The following is a 23,177-nucleotide window of genomic DNA, read 5'->3' as shown; positions in this document are numbered from 1 at the left end:
GCACAGCATGATCTATATAGTATCAATATTGTACCTAGAAAGAAAAGAGAATATATCACTGCAAAAGAACAGATAATAAACAATAGATCAGAAATCTCCAGCAAGCAGCCAGTGAGCTACTGGTAAAGCTCTGGACACCTTGCAGTAGCTCTCCTGTGTGCAGCCCAGCCTTCTAAATTAGAATCTTGGGCTTGTGTGAATCGATACATGTATACCAAATTGAAACGCATGTCTCCCACTTGAATTACGCACTGGGAGAGATAATTGCTATTTTGTTTTAGATCCAGTACTGTTTGGTGGTCTTTGTGTTTTGCAAGATCTTATGCCATCCCTGTGATCGCATTTCAGAACAGTCTTTCTTACATTTTATGTTCTTTTGTACTTATTTTAACTATGCACGTAAGCACTTTCTCAAACCCTTGCTAAAAACCCTTGGTTACTGTAGGTGTAGAGAGGCCTCATATCACCTTCAATTGCTGAACACTCCGAGCATTTACTTTAGTGTATGCTCTTTCTTAAAAGCTGCTATTACACCCAGGAGAACAACGGAGGGCTGGTATCACCCCCAGGTCGAGGAAATCGCCTACTTTTATCATTGCCTTTTGTGTTTTGTGTGGTCAATCCCTAATTATCATGCATATAGGAATTTTAGATTCTCTATGACTCAAGCACTCAACAACTGTATATACACTTTACAGGCTATTTTTTTGACAGCTGTTAACATGCTGACCGAGCAATTATGATGTTTTAAATGTGTATTCATTGACGTTTTTTAATCTCTGATGGATTTCTATGTGTTGTATATCTATGTGTATTGATCTTTTATGGCTGGACCAGTCGAATAAAGAGTTCTAGAACTTGAAAAGCATGTATTTGAGATGACAAAGGGCCAGATGTACAGTTACATTTTGCGACTCACAAATTCAATCGCTTTGCGACCCGCAATTTGTGTGTCGCAAAATGCAAAGTACAACTGTGTCTCAGATGTCGTTTGCGATTCCCAATGGGGTCGTAAATTGCATATGTCAAACAAAAAGAGAGGGGAACCAGGAGCTAATTATGGTCCAGTGCCCATGCTCCAAAATCTAATGCTATAACCAAAAAGGGGGTCACTGTTCCATCCATGTGGGTGCTGAATAGTCACACTCGTAATGAGAGAGAGAGATTAGAACAAAGTAGAAGGTTTCTAGGGGAAGAATAACTGGACTAGGTCCGGGACCCTCTTCGTGTGGAATGGGGGGGCGGGGAAGGACACTTATTGTCTTGTTGCCTTCACACACCCCAAGGGATGTCATGCTGCATCATCGGGCAGTTGCTCCTCGTCGGGCCGGTGCTGCAATGCCCTAAAGGTCCCCCGAAGGATCGCTTTTGCGGTGATCTTTTAAGAGAACAGCCTTTAGATGAGTGCGGGTATGTGGAGAGGGTCCTCTATGTACACTGAGTGTGTGCGTGAGAGGTGAGCAAAATTGGCTGCAGGATACTAAAAGAGAAGGAATTTAATAGTAGTATATAGGTATCCTTGTCATACTAAAAAACCAGAGGTTGTGTGTTACATCGTGGGTAGTAATGTACCCCAGGTAACAGGAAGAGTGGTCAGGGCGACATGTTTCGCGCTCAGATGGTCATAATGATCCAACGCGCTTCATCAGGACCAGTGAAATCAAGTGAAAAGTGCCATGAGTGAGTGCAAGTATAGGGGGTATACCAGCCCCCAATGTTAAAGGAGCGGGCAGGAGCTGTACAAATTACAGCCCGCTGTGACCAGATAGTTGATCTGCTCCAAAATGAGACCTACGTTAGAGTGGAGAATTTCTCCATGGGTGGCGGCGTAGGTATCCCCGTAGATTCACTGTGTTTTTTTGGTCAACAGATGCTTCTTAGCACTACCCCACCATACGCCGGCCAGCGTATGGTGGGCTAGTGCTAGTGGTCTGCTGGGGTCAGCAGACTACTATGTATGTGACTGCTTTTTCAATAAAGCAGGTATTTTTTTTTAAATACAGCCCATTTTCCTTAAAGGAAAACGGGATGCATTTAAAAAACAAATATGAAACTTTTCAGTTTCCTTTTTTAAGGGCAGGCAGTGGTCCCTGGGAACACTACCTGCTCTTAAAAAATAATTACACACACACTCACACTCACAAAGGGTAAGGGGTCCCCTGGGGACCCAGTCCAGTTTGCGAATGTTTTACCACCTACTTGAAGTAGGTGGTAAACTGAAAGTGTTTTGCGACCGCAAAACAACAGTACATGGCATGATGACTCACTATTAGGAAGGTATGCCTCTTCCTAATAGCGAGAGTCGCAAATGCTATTTTGCGCGAAAGTGACTTGCAAAATAGCATTTGTACATGCCTGGAACCATTTCTGTAGTTACAAATGGGCCCGTCGCCCATTTGTGGCCGCAAAAAAAGTGTTGCATATCTGGCCCGAAGTGTGCATTTGTTGAACTCCCAAACTGCATTTTGAAGAAAATGTGTTGAATTCCTAAAATATGTTTAAAGCTGGTATTGCTGTGATAAATCATGCAACAGTGGGAAAACATTACTAAAGTTATTACCTTTGTTCCATTCTTATTGCTACAATGTCTGTTACGTATTACCCACGTTGAACCAATCACTTCTGGCAACCATGCCTGATGGAGTGAGGTGATCAGTGCTAGAATTTGTTGCATATGGTGGCCACTAATGTAATATTGTGTGACGTGGTCACTATTACAACACTGAAAATATTAGCAGGCTCAGATGAGTGCCATTGAACCTAAAAAGGTCTTATTGCACTAAAGGTTAGAGACGGATGTATGACGTTACCACGCATACTTTTACCACGCATGCTTTTACAACGCGTTTTTTACAACACAAACCTTTACCACGCATTTTAGTTTGGGGTGCTGGATAGTGAAAAGTTTAATTTACTATCCCAACTCCAGTCCCCGTGGACACTAGGAAAGGTGTTGGATAGTAAATTAAACTTATTCCCTATCCTAGAGCGCCCCCCAGAGCAATGCGTGGTAATGGTCTGCGTTGTAAAAGCTGCGTTGTAATGGTAGTGCGTGGTAAAAGATTAGTTGTAAAGGTTGTATACCGTTAGAGACCCCTGCAATAAATGCTTTTTTGATAGCATGTAAAGCTCCATTTACTGCAACATATACTGGCCTGCTTACCTCCGCAAGGTGCGACAGTTTCATCTGAAGAAAAATGCAGCATGAATTATGCCTTTTTCACAAAAAGAGACTAATAGGTATTACTTTATTTATTAATGTAAAGTTGAGCGAAAGTATGTTGCATTGGATGGATGCTTGAACTTCAAGCAGCGACTGACTATTGTGGTATGGAGGTTTAGCCATAGACATCTAGAGTAGCATTTGGCAACTGAATTCTAACGGAAGACAGAATTCTCTATCTTACTTGGTGTATTCTTATTTTGTTGATCATGGTTACTCCTAGGGGGGTCACTTCCTGTAATTTGTCATTCTTCTGTGCGGGTATTTTTGTTGTAGCTGCATTTTATTACTGTGTCTTTACTGTGTATTCACTCCTCCCCGCTATAAAGTGCACTGATACCCTCACAGATCATGTTCACGCTATAAAAGACTTTATAAATAAAAATAAATAAATAAGCAGAACCTGAATTGTGAAACGCCTCTTGAGTGAGACTACATCTTCAAAGGGATATATGCCTGTATGTGTAACCAATTCAGATTGTTCAATGGTTGTGTTGTACTGTTCCAGTGGTTGCAGGTGAAATACCTCCTTAGCTGCTTCATTTTTATAATGTTGTGATTTGATGAGTTGAAAGGATGGTCAGTCTGTGTACAAAGTGAGAGGGTTCTCCTCTCTGGCAAGAAATCAACGCCCTGGTCATAACTATTCTGCGAATGTGGAATAGACATACTCAATTTTAGTGTAAATAGGTTGAGCTAAATGTCTATTTTAATGCATACCTAATAACTATTATAGATCCTTAACTGATCAGCAGCTTGTCGAACTCTTAGAAGCTGGTTCGCCAAGAGGGTAGGTGCAATGCCAAGGACTGCACATAGGTGCTCCCTATTGAATGTCAACAACATGGCTTCTGTAGAACAGCAGGAACCCTGGTCAGTTCTAGTGATGGTATACAAAAGTGACCTCCACAAAGCCTATCAATTGGCACTTACTGCACCGATTAAACTAATATTTCCCATTGATAAGCACTGTGCCATGGTACAACGCAGTGGGCGTGCTCCTGATGTCTTCCCTCTCTTTCTTAGCTGTCATGGATAAGTCTGATTCTTCGGATTTCCTGAGGAAAATACGCAAGAGGCGTGACGATCGCTCCTGCACGGGAGGCAAGTGTGCCCTTGAGGACGATGGCGATGTCTTCGATGATAGAGCTTTTGGGGTTAGTAAAATACTATACATCAAGCCTATAAGAACCCAATATCCAACTGAGTGAACTAGGAATCAATTACTATACAAGTAACAGAGGGTTACAGTAAGGATTAAAACAAGGACTTACAAAGTGTATAGCAATATAAAGATTGTGACATGTTGACTTGGAAATGTTACTAAATGCTAATAGAAATGATTTTTTTTTTAAAGAACTAGGAATCAATTAAAGTGCACCTAAAAACGTTTGGGAATGCAGACAAAATGTGGCAGGGTGCTGAGGTGTCTTTGCAGATGTGGTTGGTGTTGCATTGGAGCATGCTGTGGGTGTGTCCCTTCTGACTGTCTTAAATCCAGCTTCCCCCTCCCTTATCACTAAATCAAACATCAGCTGCTTAGATCTGTGCCCCTGGCAGACCACTCCTGGAGGTGGCTGCCCCCTATTGATACCAACAAATCATAAAGGTGGGCATCTTGGTGTGAAATGTGTGCGTACCATCCATGGGAGCGGGGTAGCAAACACTGGAAACAGTTAAAGTCCCAGAAATTGCATCATGTGTTTGTACCATTAGTCCAAGAATCCATGGTAAGGGGCTGCCATTTTTCTCATTTCACTTATTTATTTTTGAAAGCTGAGAAATGAAGATACTTCTTTAACAGTAGGATGAGAGGAAACTGTTCTACCACATGCCAACTGATTCTCTAGATGAAGCAGTTTTGCAGGTAGAACAATCGTCTGGGTCAGTCTGAGATCACCTATTTAATTTCACATGTTACAAGAACAAACCACTGGGAAAGGTTGGTCTTAATGAACCATCAATTTAAATGTTTGTAGCAGTGTTTGACGCAGATTGACCCACTGCCAATCTCTTGGTTTTGCCAATATTATTTAGTCTTTTTATCATACAGTCTTGACCCTTTTCTTGCATCAAAAAGCACACATTGGGGCAGTAGTCTCTGTCACTAAAGGAGACTCCTTTGTTATGGAGGTGCACATTGTGCAAGAGCAGGATGACATCACTCACAGTGAAGTTAGCCAATGGCTGAAGTGGGCTGACCCTCTGCCCCATGCTTTATGCTGAAGTGGTTGGAAGAAAGCTATGAATCACCATGGTAGAAAAAAACTGATTGAAAGCCCTAATAAGTAAGTTTATTATATATATAGTTTTACTAAAATCATTTCTTGGCTAATGCCGGACCTAAAAACTCTATCTTACCTCAATATGAGGAGAACTCAGTGGCTACAAAATATTGTACTATTTCTTTCCAAAGCTAGTGAGGAACATGAAGCATGATTTCCACAGGGACACATTGCTAGGTACCTACAGGGATGAAGATGTCACATAACACACAGACTGCATATATTGCTCATCCAGTCTGGAGGCCTCTAATGAGTGAGTGAGGAGTCCCCGGTTCTGCTGACTTTCCTCTGCTGAGTCAAATCCCTGGTGTGTGTGAGTGGTGTATGAGAGGCATTAGGACTGGCAGTGACATCTTTGTGTCATGCTTATGCAGTAAATTGCAACCGATCAAATTATATACAGGTTGCACCTGGATGTGACGTCTTCACGGAATGGGCGCGGCGCCCCCTTTTGATGTTTCCAAGTATTCCTGAAACTGTCAGCAACAGGGGTTTATTTATTTGTGTGTTTTTTTTTATTTTTTGTCACCAACATTTTGGGTGGCACTTGCTGCGATTTTCCTAGGCGATGTAAAGGTTCTGTTTTACGAAAAATTGGATATAGTTGACTTAGCAAATGAGTAAGTGTTCGAGGAAAAAAGTGCCTTTTCTTTAGTTTTGTTGAAATTCTTGAACCAGAGCCATTATAAACCTGCTGCATTACGTGCTAGAAATTATTTCCTCCGTCGTTTCTTTAGATTTCAGAAAAAAGCAAATACTTCATGTGCTAAGGCCTGTGGGTAACATCTGGGGCCCGATTGTATGGCTTTTCCATAATACTACACCCGTTTTGCAAGTCAGAAAAGCCACTCTGTCTCGCAAAGTGGGGTCATTACCTCATACAGAGTTTCAATTAGTAAAGGATGTGAAGAGGGTGCTCCCTCCTAGTTGCGATTCATTATGTATGTATCAATTGTCGCAAACCATTGACCAGTAGCTAACTCCACCAAAGGGGTGGTAACTCTTTGACATAGGGAAAGATGTCCCTTTGAAAAGCTTTTCCTTGGGGAATCAGTCAGGCGACCTCTGCGGGAGCAAGCAGCGGTCCAGAGTGGACTACCTGCTCCCCATAGTGAGTTCCCAACTGGGAAACTTCTATGTTTTTAATCACCATTGCTTCCTATAACAAAACTTTCCACTTGAGAATACAAACAGAGGGATCATGCTCTGCTGTTCCTCACAGACCATTCATTCAGTCGTTGTAGCCAATGTCATGGGGTCACACATAGTGACCTGCCTAATTAATATTCATTAGGGGGGTCATTCTAGGATATCCTAAAACAGGAGATTTTTTCAGTGTGATCTTTTAGTACAAATGTGGCATCGCAAGATTGTTTGTAAAAACTGTGTGTGCAATTTGCAACTTCTTTTTGTGACCAGTCTTTCATCAATTTGACCCTTTGATCCTGTTGTAGCTGAAGGCATAGCAGTATTTAGGTCAGAGAAACATCATCACGCCAACTGACTGCACCTCGATAGGAGTCGGCCCGGAAAAGATACCTCCTTCCCTGAGCAACTATCACTGACTTGTTGAAGCATGCAATGCGTTTCAATGGGAGCATTGCTTTTTGTGGTGGGACACTAGGCGACAGGACGACTGCAGATGTTGGGACACCTCCATAAATCAGAATGTTTAGGAGTGTGGTAGTTTGGGTTTGGTAATGTTATCAATAAAAGAAAACCACGTCAGCCTGTGGACGATTAGTAAAGATAGAGTCCTAACAGGCATCGGGTCAGCAAAGACAACATGATAGTACAACAGTCGCTGAAGGACAGCAAATTTACATTTATACTTTTAGTCACGGTACAAGCATCTTGCGATTTACTGATTGCAATATTGGTAGAGTACTGCTGTTAAAAGGTACCTTGTTAGTATTCATAGGTGCACACAACCTAAATCTCTGTTTTAACATTGTAAGAAACTATTTTGAATATGTCTTTACAATATATTTATTAATAACACAGCCTGAGGTCCTTTCTTACTGTTAATTTTTTCTGGTTTTTAATGTGGATTCCTACAATGTGAAACATAAATCTAGTTATGTGATGTTGATTTCATCACTAGTGTCGATACTTAATTTCCTGATGCATTTTTTAAAAAGGCAAGCTAACCTTTTCTTTCTTTTTGCTTTCAAAGGAAGAGCTCTTGCATTTTTACCTTTTTAGGACCCTGTTACAACGCATGAACCTCCCCGGAAAACACCAGGTACTTTTTCAATAGAGCTATAGCTTTATGAGTAAACTCTTCAGATAATGACAGATCTTTCAATGGTCATATTATCCTAAGTTATTGTTTATAGTTATGTTTATGCTAAGATATTGCTTATGTATTCTTTATTTTATGTTATGCAATTACATGGTACGTCATAATATGGTATGGCATGTAATATTAATGTTTTCAATGTCATGCTATGTTATGTTACTTAACATAATACCTCTGGTGTCCAAGGTATGTCAGCACATTTTAATTTAAATAGAAGGGGGATGGGAGCACACTGCTTCACCTCCCAGCACAGTTCGCCCCTTTGCATCCTGGTAAATGCAGTTCAATTTAAATTCTTACTTGAAATTTTGCAGTGTTTCACCAAAGTTGGTGCAGGTTAGTGCTGTTAATCTCTAGACACATGTGTTTCTGGATTTTATCCTTCATCAGTAGAGATAAAACGAAATTCATCTGAGGTTTGCTGAGAAAGCTGCCACAATCCTCTCAGGTCTCTGTACCTCTCCCTGGCGCACAGGTGCATCTCCAAGGGCTCGTCAGCTCAGTTGTAAGCAAATTATTTAACATATAGTAAGCGTCATGGCATTAATACAAGCTTAATTCGCATATTTGAAATACATTTTAAAGACAGGAATTACACTGAAGGCACTCTGACTGAACCCACTGGAGGGGATTGAATTAAACTACAGCGACCAGTATGCCTCACTGGAGAGAGCAAACATTAAAGGGAAATAACGCTGTGGTTGTTTCACGTCCCTTGCTGCCGCCCCATGATGAAGAAGCATGTTGCTTCGAAATGCGTAGGGGACTGATTTAATGGCTTCGTGATGCAGATGCCTCAATAAAAGGTTGTGAAACTTGTCCGGTGTAGAGTGGCGTTTCTGGGATCAGAGGCACCTTCTGCAAGATTATATATATATATATATATATATATATATATATATATATATATATATATATATATATATATATATATATGCGGCATGCTGAGCAGAATTATGCACAAATAAAGCACCTTTGTTCTGGCACCGATTTTGGGTTCGACTCATCGTCATTTATCTGGTTGATACGAGAGCTGGAGGCGCTGCTTGCGTCTGACGAGACTTTGTTCATATATATATATATATATATATATATATATATATATATATATATATATATATATTGCAAAATGTGTTTGTGAATAGCAAGCAATTGTAAATTTACACAAAGGTGTAAATTAACCTTTGTGAACAAATCAGGCCCTAAATGATTATCTTAATGTGAGTGGTTCTCTCTCTCCCTCTCTCTCTCAATATATATATATATACTAGCAGCCCGTCCCGACGTTGTCCGGGTATGAATTGCTGCCGGCCAGCAGTATATTGTTTTGTAGGATTTCGTTTTGATAGTATTTCTTATCTGTGACAGGCCTGTGAAACGCTCCGATTCACAGTGCACTGCTGATGCACTTAAGAGTGCGCGTTCAGTAGTGTGGAACTCAAGTTTCCCTACTTTCTTTTTCCTTGCAATATTATATAGCGCGAACTCGACAACATGGCATGAGCACAATTTACATTACCGAAGAACATATTCATTTGTGGTAGGCACGGGAGACAAAGCGATTTGCCTGGAATCACAGGATGTTGAGCTGATGCCGAGATTCAAACGTAGCTCCCCAGCTCTAAAGTTCACAATTCTAGAACTTGTGGCGGGAGGTGTGTCTGAAAGTGTATGTCCGTGCTGGCCATCAATGAGAGAGACCTGTGCATTTTTCAAATCGGTGGTGAAAAAATATGAGAATGTTGCTGGAGATGTGGGCCGCCGTGCCACCAATGTACTTACCGGGGGAGGGTAAACACCCATTATTCTGCAACTTTCATTACGAAAGTACCATGACTCCGCAATGCCATTATAATCCATGGCATTACATTTTATATGATTTTACCACGCATACATTTACAATGAAAGTCGTTGTAAATGCATGAATGGTAAAAGCAGTTTTTTTTAAATGTTTGGATAAGGTAAATATGGGTATAGGGGTATATGTTTTGGGGTACTGAGGTATATGTTTTGGGGTGTTTGGGTATTTTAAGGGTTCATATATAGTTTTAGGTTATGGGGTACAGGGGTAGTTTTAGGGTTTAGGGATAGGTATGGGTTTTGGGGTATAGGGGTATTTTTAGGGTTCAGGGCTAGGTTTTGGTTTTGGAGTATAGGGGTATTTTTAGAGTTCAGGGGCAGGTTTGGGTTTTGGGGTACAGGGGTATTTTAAGGGTCCAGGGCTAGGTTTGGGGGTACAGGGGTATTTTTAGGGTTCAGGGGTAGGTTTGGGTTTTGGGGTACAGGGGTATTTTAGGGTTAAGTGGTAGGTTTGGGTTTTGGGGTGTATGGTTATTTTCATGGTTCAGGGCTAGGTTTGGATTTTGGGGTACAGGGGTATTTTTAGGGTTCAGGGGTAGGTTTGAGTTTTAGGGTACAGGGGTATTTTAAGGGTTCAGGGCTAGGTTTGGGCTACAGGGGTATTTTAGGGTTCAGGGGTAGGTTTGGGTTTTGGGGTACAGGGGTATTTTTAGGGTTCAGGGCTAGGTTTGGGGTTTGGGGTACAGGGGTATTTTAGGGTTCAGGGGTAAGTTTGGGTTTTGAGGTACAGGGGTATTTATAGGGTTCAGGGCTTGGGTTTTGGGGTACAGGGTATATTTATAGGGTTAAGATGGGTTAATGTTTAAGGGTGTTGGGATATTTAAAGGAGTAAGGGTGGGTTATGATTATGGGGTGCAGGGGTATTTAAAGGGAGCAGGGTGAACACCCGGAGCTGGAATGTACAGAACCTGGGAAGAAAAAACAATGAAATATTGGGCACAACGCTCGCTTTTTTTTCCGTAATCCCACGCCCTGCACACGCCCACGCCCACAGCACACGATATGAGACATGGCATGAAGGGCGGAACGTACTACACGCCCCCAGCATTTGTCACGCCCCCAGCACACGCCCACAGCACAACGCAGAAACTCCCACAAGGGACTACTTTGCTGGCACGGTTCTTTTACCTTTTAAATGAATATGGTGGGCATCTGCATAGCCTATGTCCTTCTGCTGCAACTGCCCTTTCCAACGCTGTATTGGGTGTTGTGTTTGGACCTGTGGTTCCTGAGATTACCCGCCTCAAAGGTTTGGGCTCTCTCTTTATTATATTAGTATACTAGCAGCCCGTCCCGACGTTGTCCGGGAACAATTAGGCTTCAAGGCCCCCGCCCGCCCCGACGTTGTCCGTGGGTCCCCTGGAGCCTTCCTCCATATATTGCAGTATTATACATCTATGTTTACTTTGTACGCTTTTGTAACCTGCACATGTAACTTTTTCCTCCTGTAATGCACCGTTTGGCTCACTTTTTTAATGCTCCGTTTGCTTCCTCATGCTACCTGCACACGTCACTTTTTCCTCCTATACCTCTATTTTTACTTTCTACGCTTTTGTAACCTGCACACGTAACTTTTTCCTCCTGTAATGCACCGTTTGGCTCACTTTTGTAATGCTCCGTTTGCTTCCTTTTGCTCACGATTTTCATTTTTGCTTCATTTTTCCGCCGCTCACCGCTCCTAAATAAATAAATAACCTACCTCATCCGCCGCTCACCGCTCCTCCCCGCCTGTCCGCCGCTCCTCACCGCCTGTCCGCCGCTCCTCACCGCTCCTCCCCGCGCCATGTCCACCAGTCCTCCTCGCGCTCCTGGACGCCACTCCTCACGTCGGGCAGGCACGTCGCGGCCGGCGCTTCTTCCAAGGGACTACTTTTTTTTTGGGGTAATTTTTTTAAATTACGTATCTTTATTATGTTCATATAGCCTATGTCCATCTGCACACCCTGACGATCACAACAATGTATAGGGTGTGTGGATTGGCGCTGTGGTTCCCGAGTTTACCCGCCTCAAAGGTTCAAAGTTCTTCCTTTATAATAGTAGTATATATATATATATATATATATATATATATATATATATATATATATATATATATATATATATATATATATATATATATATATATATATATATATATATATATAAAAAATATATATATATCGTTACCAAAGTGACCCTCAAGCCTCTGTGCGCTCCACTACTGGTGCTCTGTGCTGGGGCCGGATCATGGCCCAATTACGACAATTTGCAACCAAAGCACGGCACTCTAGACTCAGGTATTTTCGCTCTGTTTATTCAGACAAGGAGCTCGAACCAATGCGTTTCAGCCTACATCGGCTTTGATCACGTGATCAAAGCCGATGTAGGCTGAAACGCGTTGGTTCGAGCTCCTTGTCTGAATAAACAGAGCGAAAATACCTGAGTCTAGAGTGCCGTGCCTTTGGTTAAAAAAAAATATATATATATATATATATATTGAGAGAGAGAGAGAACCACTCACATTAAGATAATCATTTAGGGCCTGATTTATTCACGAAGGTTAATTTACACCTTTGTGTAAATTTACAATTGCTTGCTATTCATAAATGCATTTTGCAAGTGGTATCTTTACGACAGCGGAGTATCCACCCATAAATAGATAGGACTGTCCTACCTTTTTATGTGTAGAGATTGTGAAGTTGTAAAGATACTACTCATAAAATACCTTTGTGAATAGCAACCTATCGCAAACTTACACAAAAGTGTAAGATTACGTTTGGGAATCAGGTTTTAAGTAAAAAAAGCACAAGAACACTCCAATTACAAACAACACATTCATATATCGCCATTTAGGAAAACCGAACACTTTCCAGCAAACCATCTTCTGAGTTCGTAGAAAGTCTGTTTAAAAATTTATTTATTCCTTCAACTCCTAATTTTGTTTAACAATAATCTACCAGAAAATTCACACAAGAAAATAAAGTATGATATTCCAGTTCAGGATATCGCCCAGATAATCTACACATCTGTATTCATCTGGGTAACCCATGCCATGGTCCTTCAACTTTTCCCAGCAGCACACAGTTAGCTCTAAGATACATGCACAGGGGGGGCGTGGTCAAGATGGCGACCTGATCAGACGCAGGTCTGCGTGGCTCCCTGCCCTAATTCCCCCATAGCCCATATAAACACAGCATATTGCCCCCAAATCGCTGGCTTTCGAGGGGTCCTGCTGTCCGCTATTGCCAAGAACACCCCCGACGCAGCTGTGAGTCCGGCGGTACCGCCTACGGCCATGGAAACCGCCAGTTAACCCTGCCTGGTAGTACCCCGGCCAGCTGACGGGAGAGGTGCGGCCGGCGCCAAAATCGAGGCCCCGGTCTGGGCCTGGGCGGACCGACTGTGGAGGTGCCAAGCAACTAACGACCGAGTCGGAGGACACCACGCTCTCTCCCTCAGCCCCCGGACGAAGTGAGGGTACAAGGCACAGACCTGGAGAGCTGGGATCCCGGCGGCAGGTGGCGGAGAGTGCCGGGAGCACGAAAATCGAGGGCCCGGTCTGGGCCTCCCAGTCGGACGGCAGAGGAGACACTGGAGCAACGGGACAACGCCTGGCCCCAGTAGCACCTGGTGGAGAGAGAAGTCTCACGGAGGACCCCGAGCATCACTAGTGGTGACTGAGGGGTGGCCTAGGAGCTCATGCGTCGGGGCCCGATCGGGGCCGGACGAGCCAGCGTGGACTGAGCTGGGAGGTGCTCGGGTCCCCCGGAGACGCTTGTGGCGGCCACGAAGCAGGGGCCTTGGAGAGACGCTATTGCCACGACCACCCCTGACACAGCTGTGACGCCGGCGGTGCCGACTGCGGCCCCAGACACCGCCGGTTGACCCCACCTGGGAGTGCCCTGGCCGACTGACGGGAGAGGCGCGGCCAGCGCCAAAATCGAGGCCCCGGTCTGGGCCTGGGCAGACTGGCCGTGGAGGTGCCAGGCAACTGAGGACCGAGTCGGAGGCCGACGTGCATCCTCCCTCAGCCCCCGGACAACGTGAGGAAGCGGGGCGCAGGCCTGGAGGGCTAGGCTCCCGGCGGCTAGCGGCGGAGAGCGCCGGGAGCGCGGAGATCGAGGGCCCGGTCTGGGCCTATGAAGCGGGCAGCCGAAGAAGCACCGGAGCAGCGGGACACCGCCTGACCCCAGTGGCACCTAGAGGGGAGCGGAGTCTCTCGGGCGGCCCGAGCATCATTGGCGGTGAGTGTGGGGCAGACTAGGAGCTGGTGCATCGAGGGCCCGGTCGGGGCCGGATGAGCCAACGTGGACTGGGCTGAGGTGGGTTCGGGTCCCCCAGAGACACTTGAGGCAGCCGCGGAACTGGGGCCTTGGATGGAGTAGCGGGCCTTCCGGTGGGGAGCAGCGGGGCGGACCTACAGACGATCTCCCTGAGGGCCTGGTCGGGGCCCGGCACGGCCGGACCTACCGTGGAGAGTGTGATTGGCCCCATGCCACGACGTCGCGCAGGGCCACGGAGGCCCGGGGGTGCAGGGAACGAGCCCGGCTCGAGGCAACTGGCTGTGGGGTGGGGTACACCCTGGGAGCCGTGGTCACAACCTACGAGAGGCAGCGTGGACGAGCAGTCGGGGAGGACCCCGCACGGGAGGCAGCCGAGCGCCCTCAGAAGGACCCCCACGAAGAGAGGCCCCCCAGCGACATTAAGCAGCTCCCGAGCCGGCACTGGGATTCGGGGGGCACAGCGCGCCCATAGGGAGGAAGTGCCCGCCTGGCGGCACCGAGGCGACAGTCGCAGACCCGGCACCGGCGCCCCCCCATGACCGGAGCATCTCCTGGGGCTCGCGGAGATGGTGAGTGGCGGGGCTGCTGGACTCCTTGCCTAACCAGGGCCTGAGGGCCGAGATCTGGGGTCACAGATCTGGACTTACCCACAAAATACCCCAAAACTGAAGACTCCGGCCTGCTGTTGGTCGGTTTTGGACCCCCCACCCCGGCCTTAGCAGAAGACCCCGAGACACACAAGTACCGGCTGGCACAATTCGGGAGGCATAACGAGACTGGTAGTGGAAGACAGAGACGGTGGAGGTGTTGAGGGTCAACACAGGCGACGAAGTCATAGCGTGGAGACGCCAGGAGCACCCCGAAGACAGGGGTCGAGGGCGGTGGGCCCAGATGCAGTGGAGTGGGCGGCTGTGAATCACGAACCAGCAGCAGCTGCACGACCAGGGGTCACATCGGAAATTCCTCTGGGCTGGCGACCACCGTCCCTGCGACGACCGCGCTGTTGGCCGTACCCCGATTGGCCCAACACACGACCGGGGGACCGGTCTGGGCACCGAATCACAGACGTGCCCGCAGAGATAGGACACAGCAGGCAGCGCCACGATGGCAAACGCTAACCGCAGGGGGGGCCGCTCCATCACTGGCCTACTGGTGAAGCAACCGCAGAAAGGAGACAAACCCCAAACGGCGTCGCCATCGTCCACGCCCTTCACTAACAAGAGCGGGACCCAAGAAGAAGCCCCGGTCACGAGGTCCTTCCTTGAATCCCTATTTGGCACACTGCGGGAAGACTTCCAGACCCTCAAACAGGAGTTGGTGAGCGAACAAAGGGAGCTTCGCAGGGACCTGGATGGACTAGGGGAAAGAGTGGCTACGATAGAAGACTCCAACCAGGTCCGTTGTGAGGAACTGGTGCATCTCCAACAAGAGGTCCTGCGACTCCGCGATCAGCAAATGGACCTCCAGGCACATAACGAGGACTTAGAAAACCGCTCCCGGCGGAACAACATCAGGGTCCGGGGAGTACCATCGAAAACAGAAGGGAATAGCGTCACCATGTACCTCCAAGATTTATTCCGGGAAATTCTCAGGGACCCCGCGGACTTCCCCATCCGCATTGATCGGGCGCACCGAGTGGGTCTACCACGCCGAGCCCCTGCCCCTCCTCCTGACATACTAGCTTTGCTCCCAGACTTTCCACTCAAAGAGAGGATTCTTAGAGAGGCACGCCAGTCTCAGCCTCTCCGCTTCAGAGATGCATCTGTGGAACTCTTTCAGGACCTCTCTGTGATAACACTCCAAAAGAGAAGGGAATTCAAGATTGTCACCACTTTCCTGAGAGACAAAGAGGTGCCCTATTCTTGGGGTCACCCGTTTCGACTCATCTTTCGGTGGGATGGCACCCTTCACCAGATGCGTTCCCTCCAGGACACCTGCGCTCTATTGGGGATCGAGCTGCCGGAACAAGACCACAGCGACGACGCTAATACGGAGTCGTCACAGGAAAATCAGTCACAGTCCCGGCGTGAAGGTTGGCAGAAAGTCCGCAGACGGCGACAACACAAGTCGCGTGCACGCCCGGACCAGATAACGATCGCCAAAGAGCACGCTGCTGCAGTCCAGGAAGTGGCGAAAAACACCTCTGGGCCTCTTTAAGTCACTCACAGCAGGGGCATACATAGACAGTAGCAACACAGAAGGGGGCGGGCCGGGGGGCCACGAAGGTCGCTGATGCCACATCCCCTGTCTATATTCTGACTCCAACAGGTTTGGGTCTCTTCTGACTTTGGTCACTCTACAGGTCTACTCTCCATTTGACTGACCTGGGACTATGATTTTCACTTGGGTTTCATTGGTTGGGTTCGGGGGGGGTGGGGGCGGGGGGTGGGTCTTGGCAGAGGGAGGATCGGCGCAGTTGAGGGTGCCGGGGAGGGCTCATTTTTGGGGTTGGGGATTGGGACGGGGTGGGGGGAGGGGCCTCCTTGTCCACTAGTGCTGAGAAGAACCGTTTTTTCCTTTTACCCTTCTTCCTTATCGCACTGTCTGGCTACACGCATAGCGCACCTGCCCTTACAACATACCCGAGATGACACTGCCCTTGACAGTTCTCTCACTAAATGTGAGGGGGCTTAATAATCCGAACAAGCGCAGGGCAGTCCTCTCTTTTCTGATGAACTCGCAAGCTGACATTTGCCTCCTACAGGAGACACATCTTCTGTCCAAAGATCACCATAGGCTTAAATCCCGCTTCTTCCCAGAGCAGTTTTTCTCATCGGCATCTAAGAAAGTAGCTGGGGTGGCGATCCTGGTAGCGAAGTCCTTTAGAGGCAAGGTGTTGCAAAAAGAGGCGGAGATTATGGGTAGGCTGTTAGTACACCGATTCCTAGTGGCGGGACAGACGTTGTTGATAGGCTCAGTGTACGCATCTAATGATGGTCAGGAGCGATACCTATATTCAGCGCTAGAAACTGCCACAGCCAATACTCATCCACACTTACTATTGGGGGGGGACGTAAACCTGGTATTACATAACACTGCAGACCGCTCCAATCAGCGCTTCGGTCAGGTGGGGGCGCTTTCCACAGCGGGACACGCTCACCTTGAGGACCTGGGCTTAGTTGACTTATGGAGACTCTCCCATCCCCGAGCTACGGCCTACACACACTACTCAGCAGCCCATAAATCATATGCAAGGCTAGACTACTTCTTATGCTCTACCCAGCTAGCAACACGCGCGCAGGATGTCGAGATCCTCCCGGCCTCACTGTCGGACCACTCCCCAGTGGTGGCGTCCTTTCTGGTGCAGGATGCTCCCAGGCCACAACGGCACTGGCGCCTGCGTATCGGCCTACTGCAAAACCCGGCCACGGTAGAGAAGATAACGACTGCCATTGGCCACTTTCTTGTTAACAATGCCAATGATGACACCTCCAAAGCCACTCAATGGGCGGCGCTTAAAGCTGTCCTGCGGGGCGAATTTATCTCGGTGGCCGCGGCTGACAACAAGGAGCACGCTCAGAAGAGGGCTGAACTCACGCAGAGGGTGGCAGAGTTGGAGCAAATGCACCAACGCACGGGGGCAGCCAGGGCCTGGCTCCAACTATGCGCGGAGAGGAAGATGCTAGCGGCCCTAGAACAGGATGTGGCGGAATTTGCAGCCCTGCGCCTAAAGCATGCCTACTACACCGGGAGGGACCGATGTGGGAAGCCGTTAGCGAGCAAGCTGAGAGAGCAGCGACAGAGTCAACACGTCCGAACGATTCGACCTAATATCGGAGACCCGATTACTGAAGACACGGCTATAGCAGCAGAGTTCGGTAGCTTCTATGCCAACCTGTACGATGCAGATACTCTAGACCTGCAAGCGGGCAGCGATTATCTAGATGGGGCGACACATCCTTGAACGAGGCGCAGGCGAAGTTTCTAGATAGGCCCATTGGTCTGGAGGAGGTCATCTCGTCGATATCTCGCCTGAAGCTAGGAAAAGCCCCGGGACCGGACGGCTCCCCTGCGGCTTTCTATAAGAAATTCTGTCACCAGGTGGCCCCCCTGTTGCGAGATCTATTTAACACCTCTGATCAACCCGGAGCCATCCCTCCGGAACTGCTGGAGGCCGCAATCTTGGTGATACCCAAGCCTGGTAAAGACCCGTCCAGATGCGGCTCCTACCGACCAATATCCCTACTGAATATTGACCTCAAACTCTATACAGGTATCATAGCTAGCCGACTGGGCCCATATATGCAACAACTGGTGGACCCAGACCAGGCCGGGTTCATCCCCCAAAGACAGACCAGCGATAACACTAAACGCGTCCTTCACTTGATCGAGGCCGGCTCCCGGACAAAGCCGGGCTGCATGCTCCTCACGGTCAACGCTGAGAAAGCGTTCGACCGAGTGCATTGGCCCTATCTCGACCTAGCGTTACAACGTTTCGGCTTCGGGACTACTCTCAGAAACCGTATCTTCAACTGCTATAGGCAGCCTAACGCAATGGTCCGAGTGAATGGCCACACCTCGCCACGATTTCCGACTGGCAGGGGGCCCAGGCAGGGATGCCCGCTCTCCCCCCTTTTGTTTGCGCTCTACATGGAGCCATTGGCGCAGCGGGTTCGGCAAAACCAGCTTATCAGAGGCATCCCCTTTGGTGGAGATACACACAAAATCAGCCTATACGCAGATGATATTCTGCTGTCACTCATGGACCCAATGCAATCCCTGAGGGCGCTCTTTATTGAGCTGCATATGTTTGCCCTAGCCTCGGGCTTTAAAATTAATTTGGATAAATCGGAGGCAATGAATGTGTCCCTACCCCAAGAGGTGCTAGCAGAAGCTAAAGCCGAATTTGACTTACAATGGTCTACGTCTACTGTTCCCTACCTGGGAGTCTTGCTAGCGCCCACGATACAGGCCACAGCGGAGGCCAACTATGCCAGACGTGGCGCGCGCCTAACCGAGACTCTCCGGAAGTGGAAACATCTCACATTGTCCTGGCTAGGCCGCATTGCTGCTATTAAGATGACGCTGCTCCCACAGGCCCTATACATCTTCCAGACGCTGCCGCTGCGCCCTCCAGCAGGTTGGCTCCAGAAAACGCAGGCTGATCTGTCGCGTTTTGTTTGGAACGGTCGCCGCCCCAGATTTAAGCACTTAATTGCCACGCTCCCTCCGGCACATGGAGGAGTGGGATTACCTGATCTAGCCCTGTACTTTCAAGCGGCACAGTTACGCACGCTTGTAGAGTGGTACCAGCTGGAGTCCAGCAAGCATTGGCTTTTTCAGGACCAAGCGGTGGCAGGCCGGACACTCCAGGGTGTACCCTTCCTGCCCCGGCGACATAGGCTGCCCAACCTGTATGCGTCGTATGTCACCGGCACGGTCTTGGAAGTATGGGATAAAGTGGCGGTCCGGAGAGATCTCACTTCCTTTCCCTCCCCGCTAACACCGATATTTGACAACCCTGAGTTCACCCCGGGCCTAGATACGCAGGCATTCGCGACTTGGAGGACTACGCCTTGCCGGGAGATTGGCCACATGTTTGATCTTCAAGGCATCCTTCCGTTCCAGAAGGTAAAGGAGGCCTATGGCATACCGGAGGCGGACCGCATACCTTACCTGCAAGTCCGATGCTGGGTCTTACGCCGATCAAACCAGGAGCGCAGCGCTTTCTTACTCCCTATGAAAAATGGCTGCTCACGCGCACGTCAGAAAAGAAACTACTCTCGGACATATACCAACACCTGCTTCTCACTAACAAATACACTTACAGCGCGGGCCAGGCTAGATGGGAAAAGGACCTGGGAAGGCAGCTCACGCGCAAGGAGTGGGAGGGGATCTACCACAGAGCCAGGCATTCGGCCTACCACACGGGCCTCACTGAGACACTCACAAAAGTAGCCTCCTACTGGTATCACACCCCCGAACGCATACACCGCTGGGACCCCCACGTCAGTGACCGTTGTTGGAGGGGTTGTGGAAAGCTGGGCACACTGGAACACCTGCTGTGGAGCTGCGAACACCTGCAGAAGTATTGGACTCCTATCCTGGACCTGATAGACCTCCATTTAGACACCCAACTCCCCCGATTTGCTGCCTATGTGCTGCTGGGACTACCCAACGCGTTGATGTACCCACTGAAGTCTATGAGAGGGTGACTAATAGCGCTTGCATTAGGGGCAGCGGTGCAAATCATTGTGGCTCGCTGGAGAGATCCGCAGCCACCGGTGCAGGTGGGCTGGCTGCATAGGCTATGGACCATTCTGGGAATGGAGAAGCTTTCCCTGACCACGGCGGGCAGAGGGGATGAATTTGCTGACCTCTGGCGACCTTTCCTGATGCTTCTTACAGGGGAATACAGGGAATTGAGCTGTCCGAGATACCTGCGACTGCTACATCTCGCAGACACACCTCTCACTGAGCCTAAGACAAAACCCCGCAAAAAGACATCCCAGAAGTAGGGCTCCATACATGAGGCCCTGGCCACTGCTATTGGGTCCTTTTGTGTTTCCTTTCTTCTACCTTAGCGGACAAGGGGGAGGGAGGGGGGAAGGGGTGGGGGAGGGATGGTGGGGGGGGGGCTTTTTTCTCTTTTCAAATAATGACTGCATTGTTGTTGCACCCGACTGATTCTCAGTCTTTCAACCGCGGCCGGCCCAGTTGGGTTGTAGGCGACTTGCCGTGTTTAACTTGCATCATGATACACCAGCATTGGCATTGGTGCAGCAACTGTTTTGTCTTTATTCGGCCCTTGCTTCCAAAAAGCACTGGTCGGTGTATTGGCTTCAATGAAAAAAAAATTTAAAAAAAGATTTAATACTAAGATACATGCACATCCATAAATTCATTGAGATATTGCTCTGGCTGAGAAAAAAAGGTACTCAATAAACAAGCACTGACAAAGTCAATAGGGCTGGCTTTTGGAGTGAGGAGTGTTTGGTAAATGTTGGGTAACTTTGTGTAGGTTTCCCACAGCGGTTCTAGAACAAAAAACATATGATGAACATCTTGACCTACCAAAAATTGCTGGCTGGTAGTAGGGCCTGTGCCTTAAAAGACATCATTAGAGAAGTGTGTTATGAAAAGTAGGACGTTTATATTGTAAGCGGTCAATTGAAAAAACATGCACAGTAAACTATTGTAAAGTAGATACATTTGATACACAATGCGAGTCATTGGCAAAATATTTCATCAATAAGGTGGAACGTATTCATAGTGCATTCAGTCCAAAGAAGGATGCCTCCGTACCTTGGTAAAACTCTACCATGACAGTCCTATCCCACCCCATACAAGACCGTCTGCCCATATCTTCTAAAGACATGGACCTCTTGTCGGCCAAGGAAATATCAGGCTCTCCTGATGATCCTTTAAAACCTGACGTTTTCAGAAAATTTTACGACTGCCTTTTGACTGAGGGCCGGGAGTTGATAAACAGGTCACTCCAAACGTTGGTGATCCCCAAGTCATGGAAACACGCCAAAGTTATCCCTCTGTTAAAAAAACTACACTTGATGCGTCTCTGCCAGAGAACTTCTGCCCAATATCTCTGCTCCCATACTCGGCTAAAATTATGGAGTCCTATGTAAACATCGCTCTGACCAAATACCTGGAAGTAAATGAGATTCTGGACAGGTCACAAAATGACTTCCGGCCCAGACACAGTACCGAATCTGCACTACTTGCAGTCACAGAGCAGCTACAGGCCACTTTGGATGAGGGCAAGATCTCTGAATTGATTTTACTGGACCTCAGTGTGGCCTTTGACACTGTCTGCCATAAAATTATGTTACAACGGTTAGAGGAGACCGGGATCAAGAGCACTGTCCTGGCCTGGCTCGTGTCCTTTCTGACGATCGCTCTTTTCAGGTCTCTGCCCCCCTTTTTGTCCAGAGTGTACCCTCTTGACTGCAGTGTACCCCAGGGGTCTACCCTAAGCCCCAGGCCATTTAACATATATGTCCACCCATTGACCCACTTGACCAAAGCACAGAACATCGACATGGTATCACATGCCGATGATACCCAACTTGTATTCGCCTTTTCCAATAACCCCAAACAGGACCAAGCTAAATTTCAAGAGGATCTTTTGGCCATCTCGGACTGGATGGCAGATAATTACCTGCAACTGAACTCCACCAAGTCTGAGGTGCCCCTGGTGGGCCGCGATGCCCTTCAATGGGACAGCAAATGGTGGCCTACGGTCTTGGGTACCCCTCCCCAACCGTAAACCGTGGTTAAGAACCTAGGAGTTCTGATGGACAGTGCCCTCTCATTTGAGAGTCTAGCCCAAAAAGTGGCAGGCACTTGCTTCGGTTTGTTACGCGGCCTGAAACCCATTCTGAGATTTTTCAACACATCCATCCGTCAAATGATTGTCCAATCTGTGGTGCAGTCTCGACTAGACTACTGCAATGGGATCACACTCTTTTTGCCCTCCCGAAGCACTACCATGCGTCTTGCATGGCCAAAGCCCCAAATTCTACAAGAGCTGTGCTCACCGTATGTTCCGAATCGAGCCCTGCGCTCCGCTGATCTGCATTTAGCCTGTACCGCCCGATCGCGCAGGCTGAGAGCAAGGGGACACTCTTTCATGGCTATGGCACCCGCTCTATGGACCTCTGCTCCTCTTGCTGCTCGGGCACACAAGATCACTGGGCATTTAGGAAACTGATTAAAACCTGGCTTTTTTCTAACCTTTAGTTATATCCTTCCTGATAGCCACCTGTCTGTCTAAGCACTGGGAAGCCCCGTTGCTGGGGCAGTCATGCACTTTATAAGTATACTTAACATAACATAAAAAATTCCATCATTTCATTTTCATTCATTTTATCATAATCAGATGAGCATTGCCTAAGATTGATCATGTACGGTGATCCGCTCTCGCTGGTGCTCCATAGGCTCACAAGAGGGTTGAAACATCATCGACAACTCAAAAAGGGAGAGCACCTGCGAACCCTAATTTGTCTATGAAGAATTGAATTTATTATATCTCCAAAGGGGTCCCCTTTTAATTACCAATAACCATCACCTACATTCCTTAATAGCACTACGTTTATCGCACCGTTTTGGTTACGGTCACTTCACTCTGGTCACAAAGTCACTTCAAAATTGTGGAAATGTATATAGTGTAAATACACAATGGGAAATACTTATATGTCTCCCTTTTCCTTGAAATACTGCCTATGCAAAATAAATTATACTCACTTCGGCTGAAGTGGGTACAGCTAAAATAATTGTTCTATGGATTT

General features: G+C 47.7%; 1 protein-coding gene across 1 annotated transcript in view; it reads left to right on the top strand.

Moving 5' to 3' along the window:
* The window catches only part of LOC147692837 (uncharacterized), a 65,016-nt gene that overhangs the window by 23,158 nt on the left and 18,681 nt on the right, over positions 1–23,177 (top strand). The window contains exons 2-3 of the mRNA XM_086936843.1: positions 4,250–4,380; positions 7,685–7,753. Coding sequence (XP_086792969.1) covers positions 4,250–4,380; positions 7,685–7,753 — 200 coding nt within the window. The remainder of the gene's footprint in view (positions 1–4,249; positions 4,381–7,684; positions 7,754–23,177) is intronic.

The sequence above is a fragment of the Lissotriton vulgaris genome, chromosome 9 (assembly GCF_964263255.1).
Source record: "Lissotriton vulgaris chromosome 9, aLisVul1.2, whole genome shotgun sequence".
NCBI classification, from domain to species: Eukaryota; Metazoa; Chordata; class Amphibia; order Caudata; family Salamandridae; genus Lissotriton; species Lissotriton vulgaris.
The sequence above is the reverse complement of the archived record's forward strand: the minus strand, read 5'-3'. Positions and strand labels throughout refer to the sequence as shown.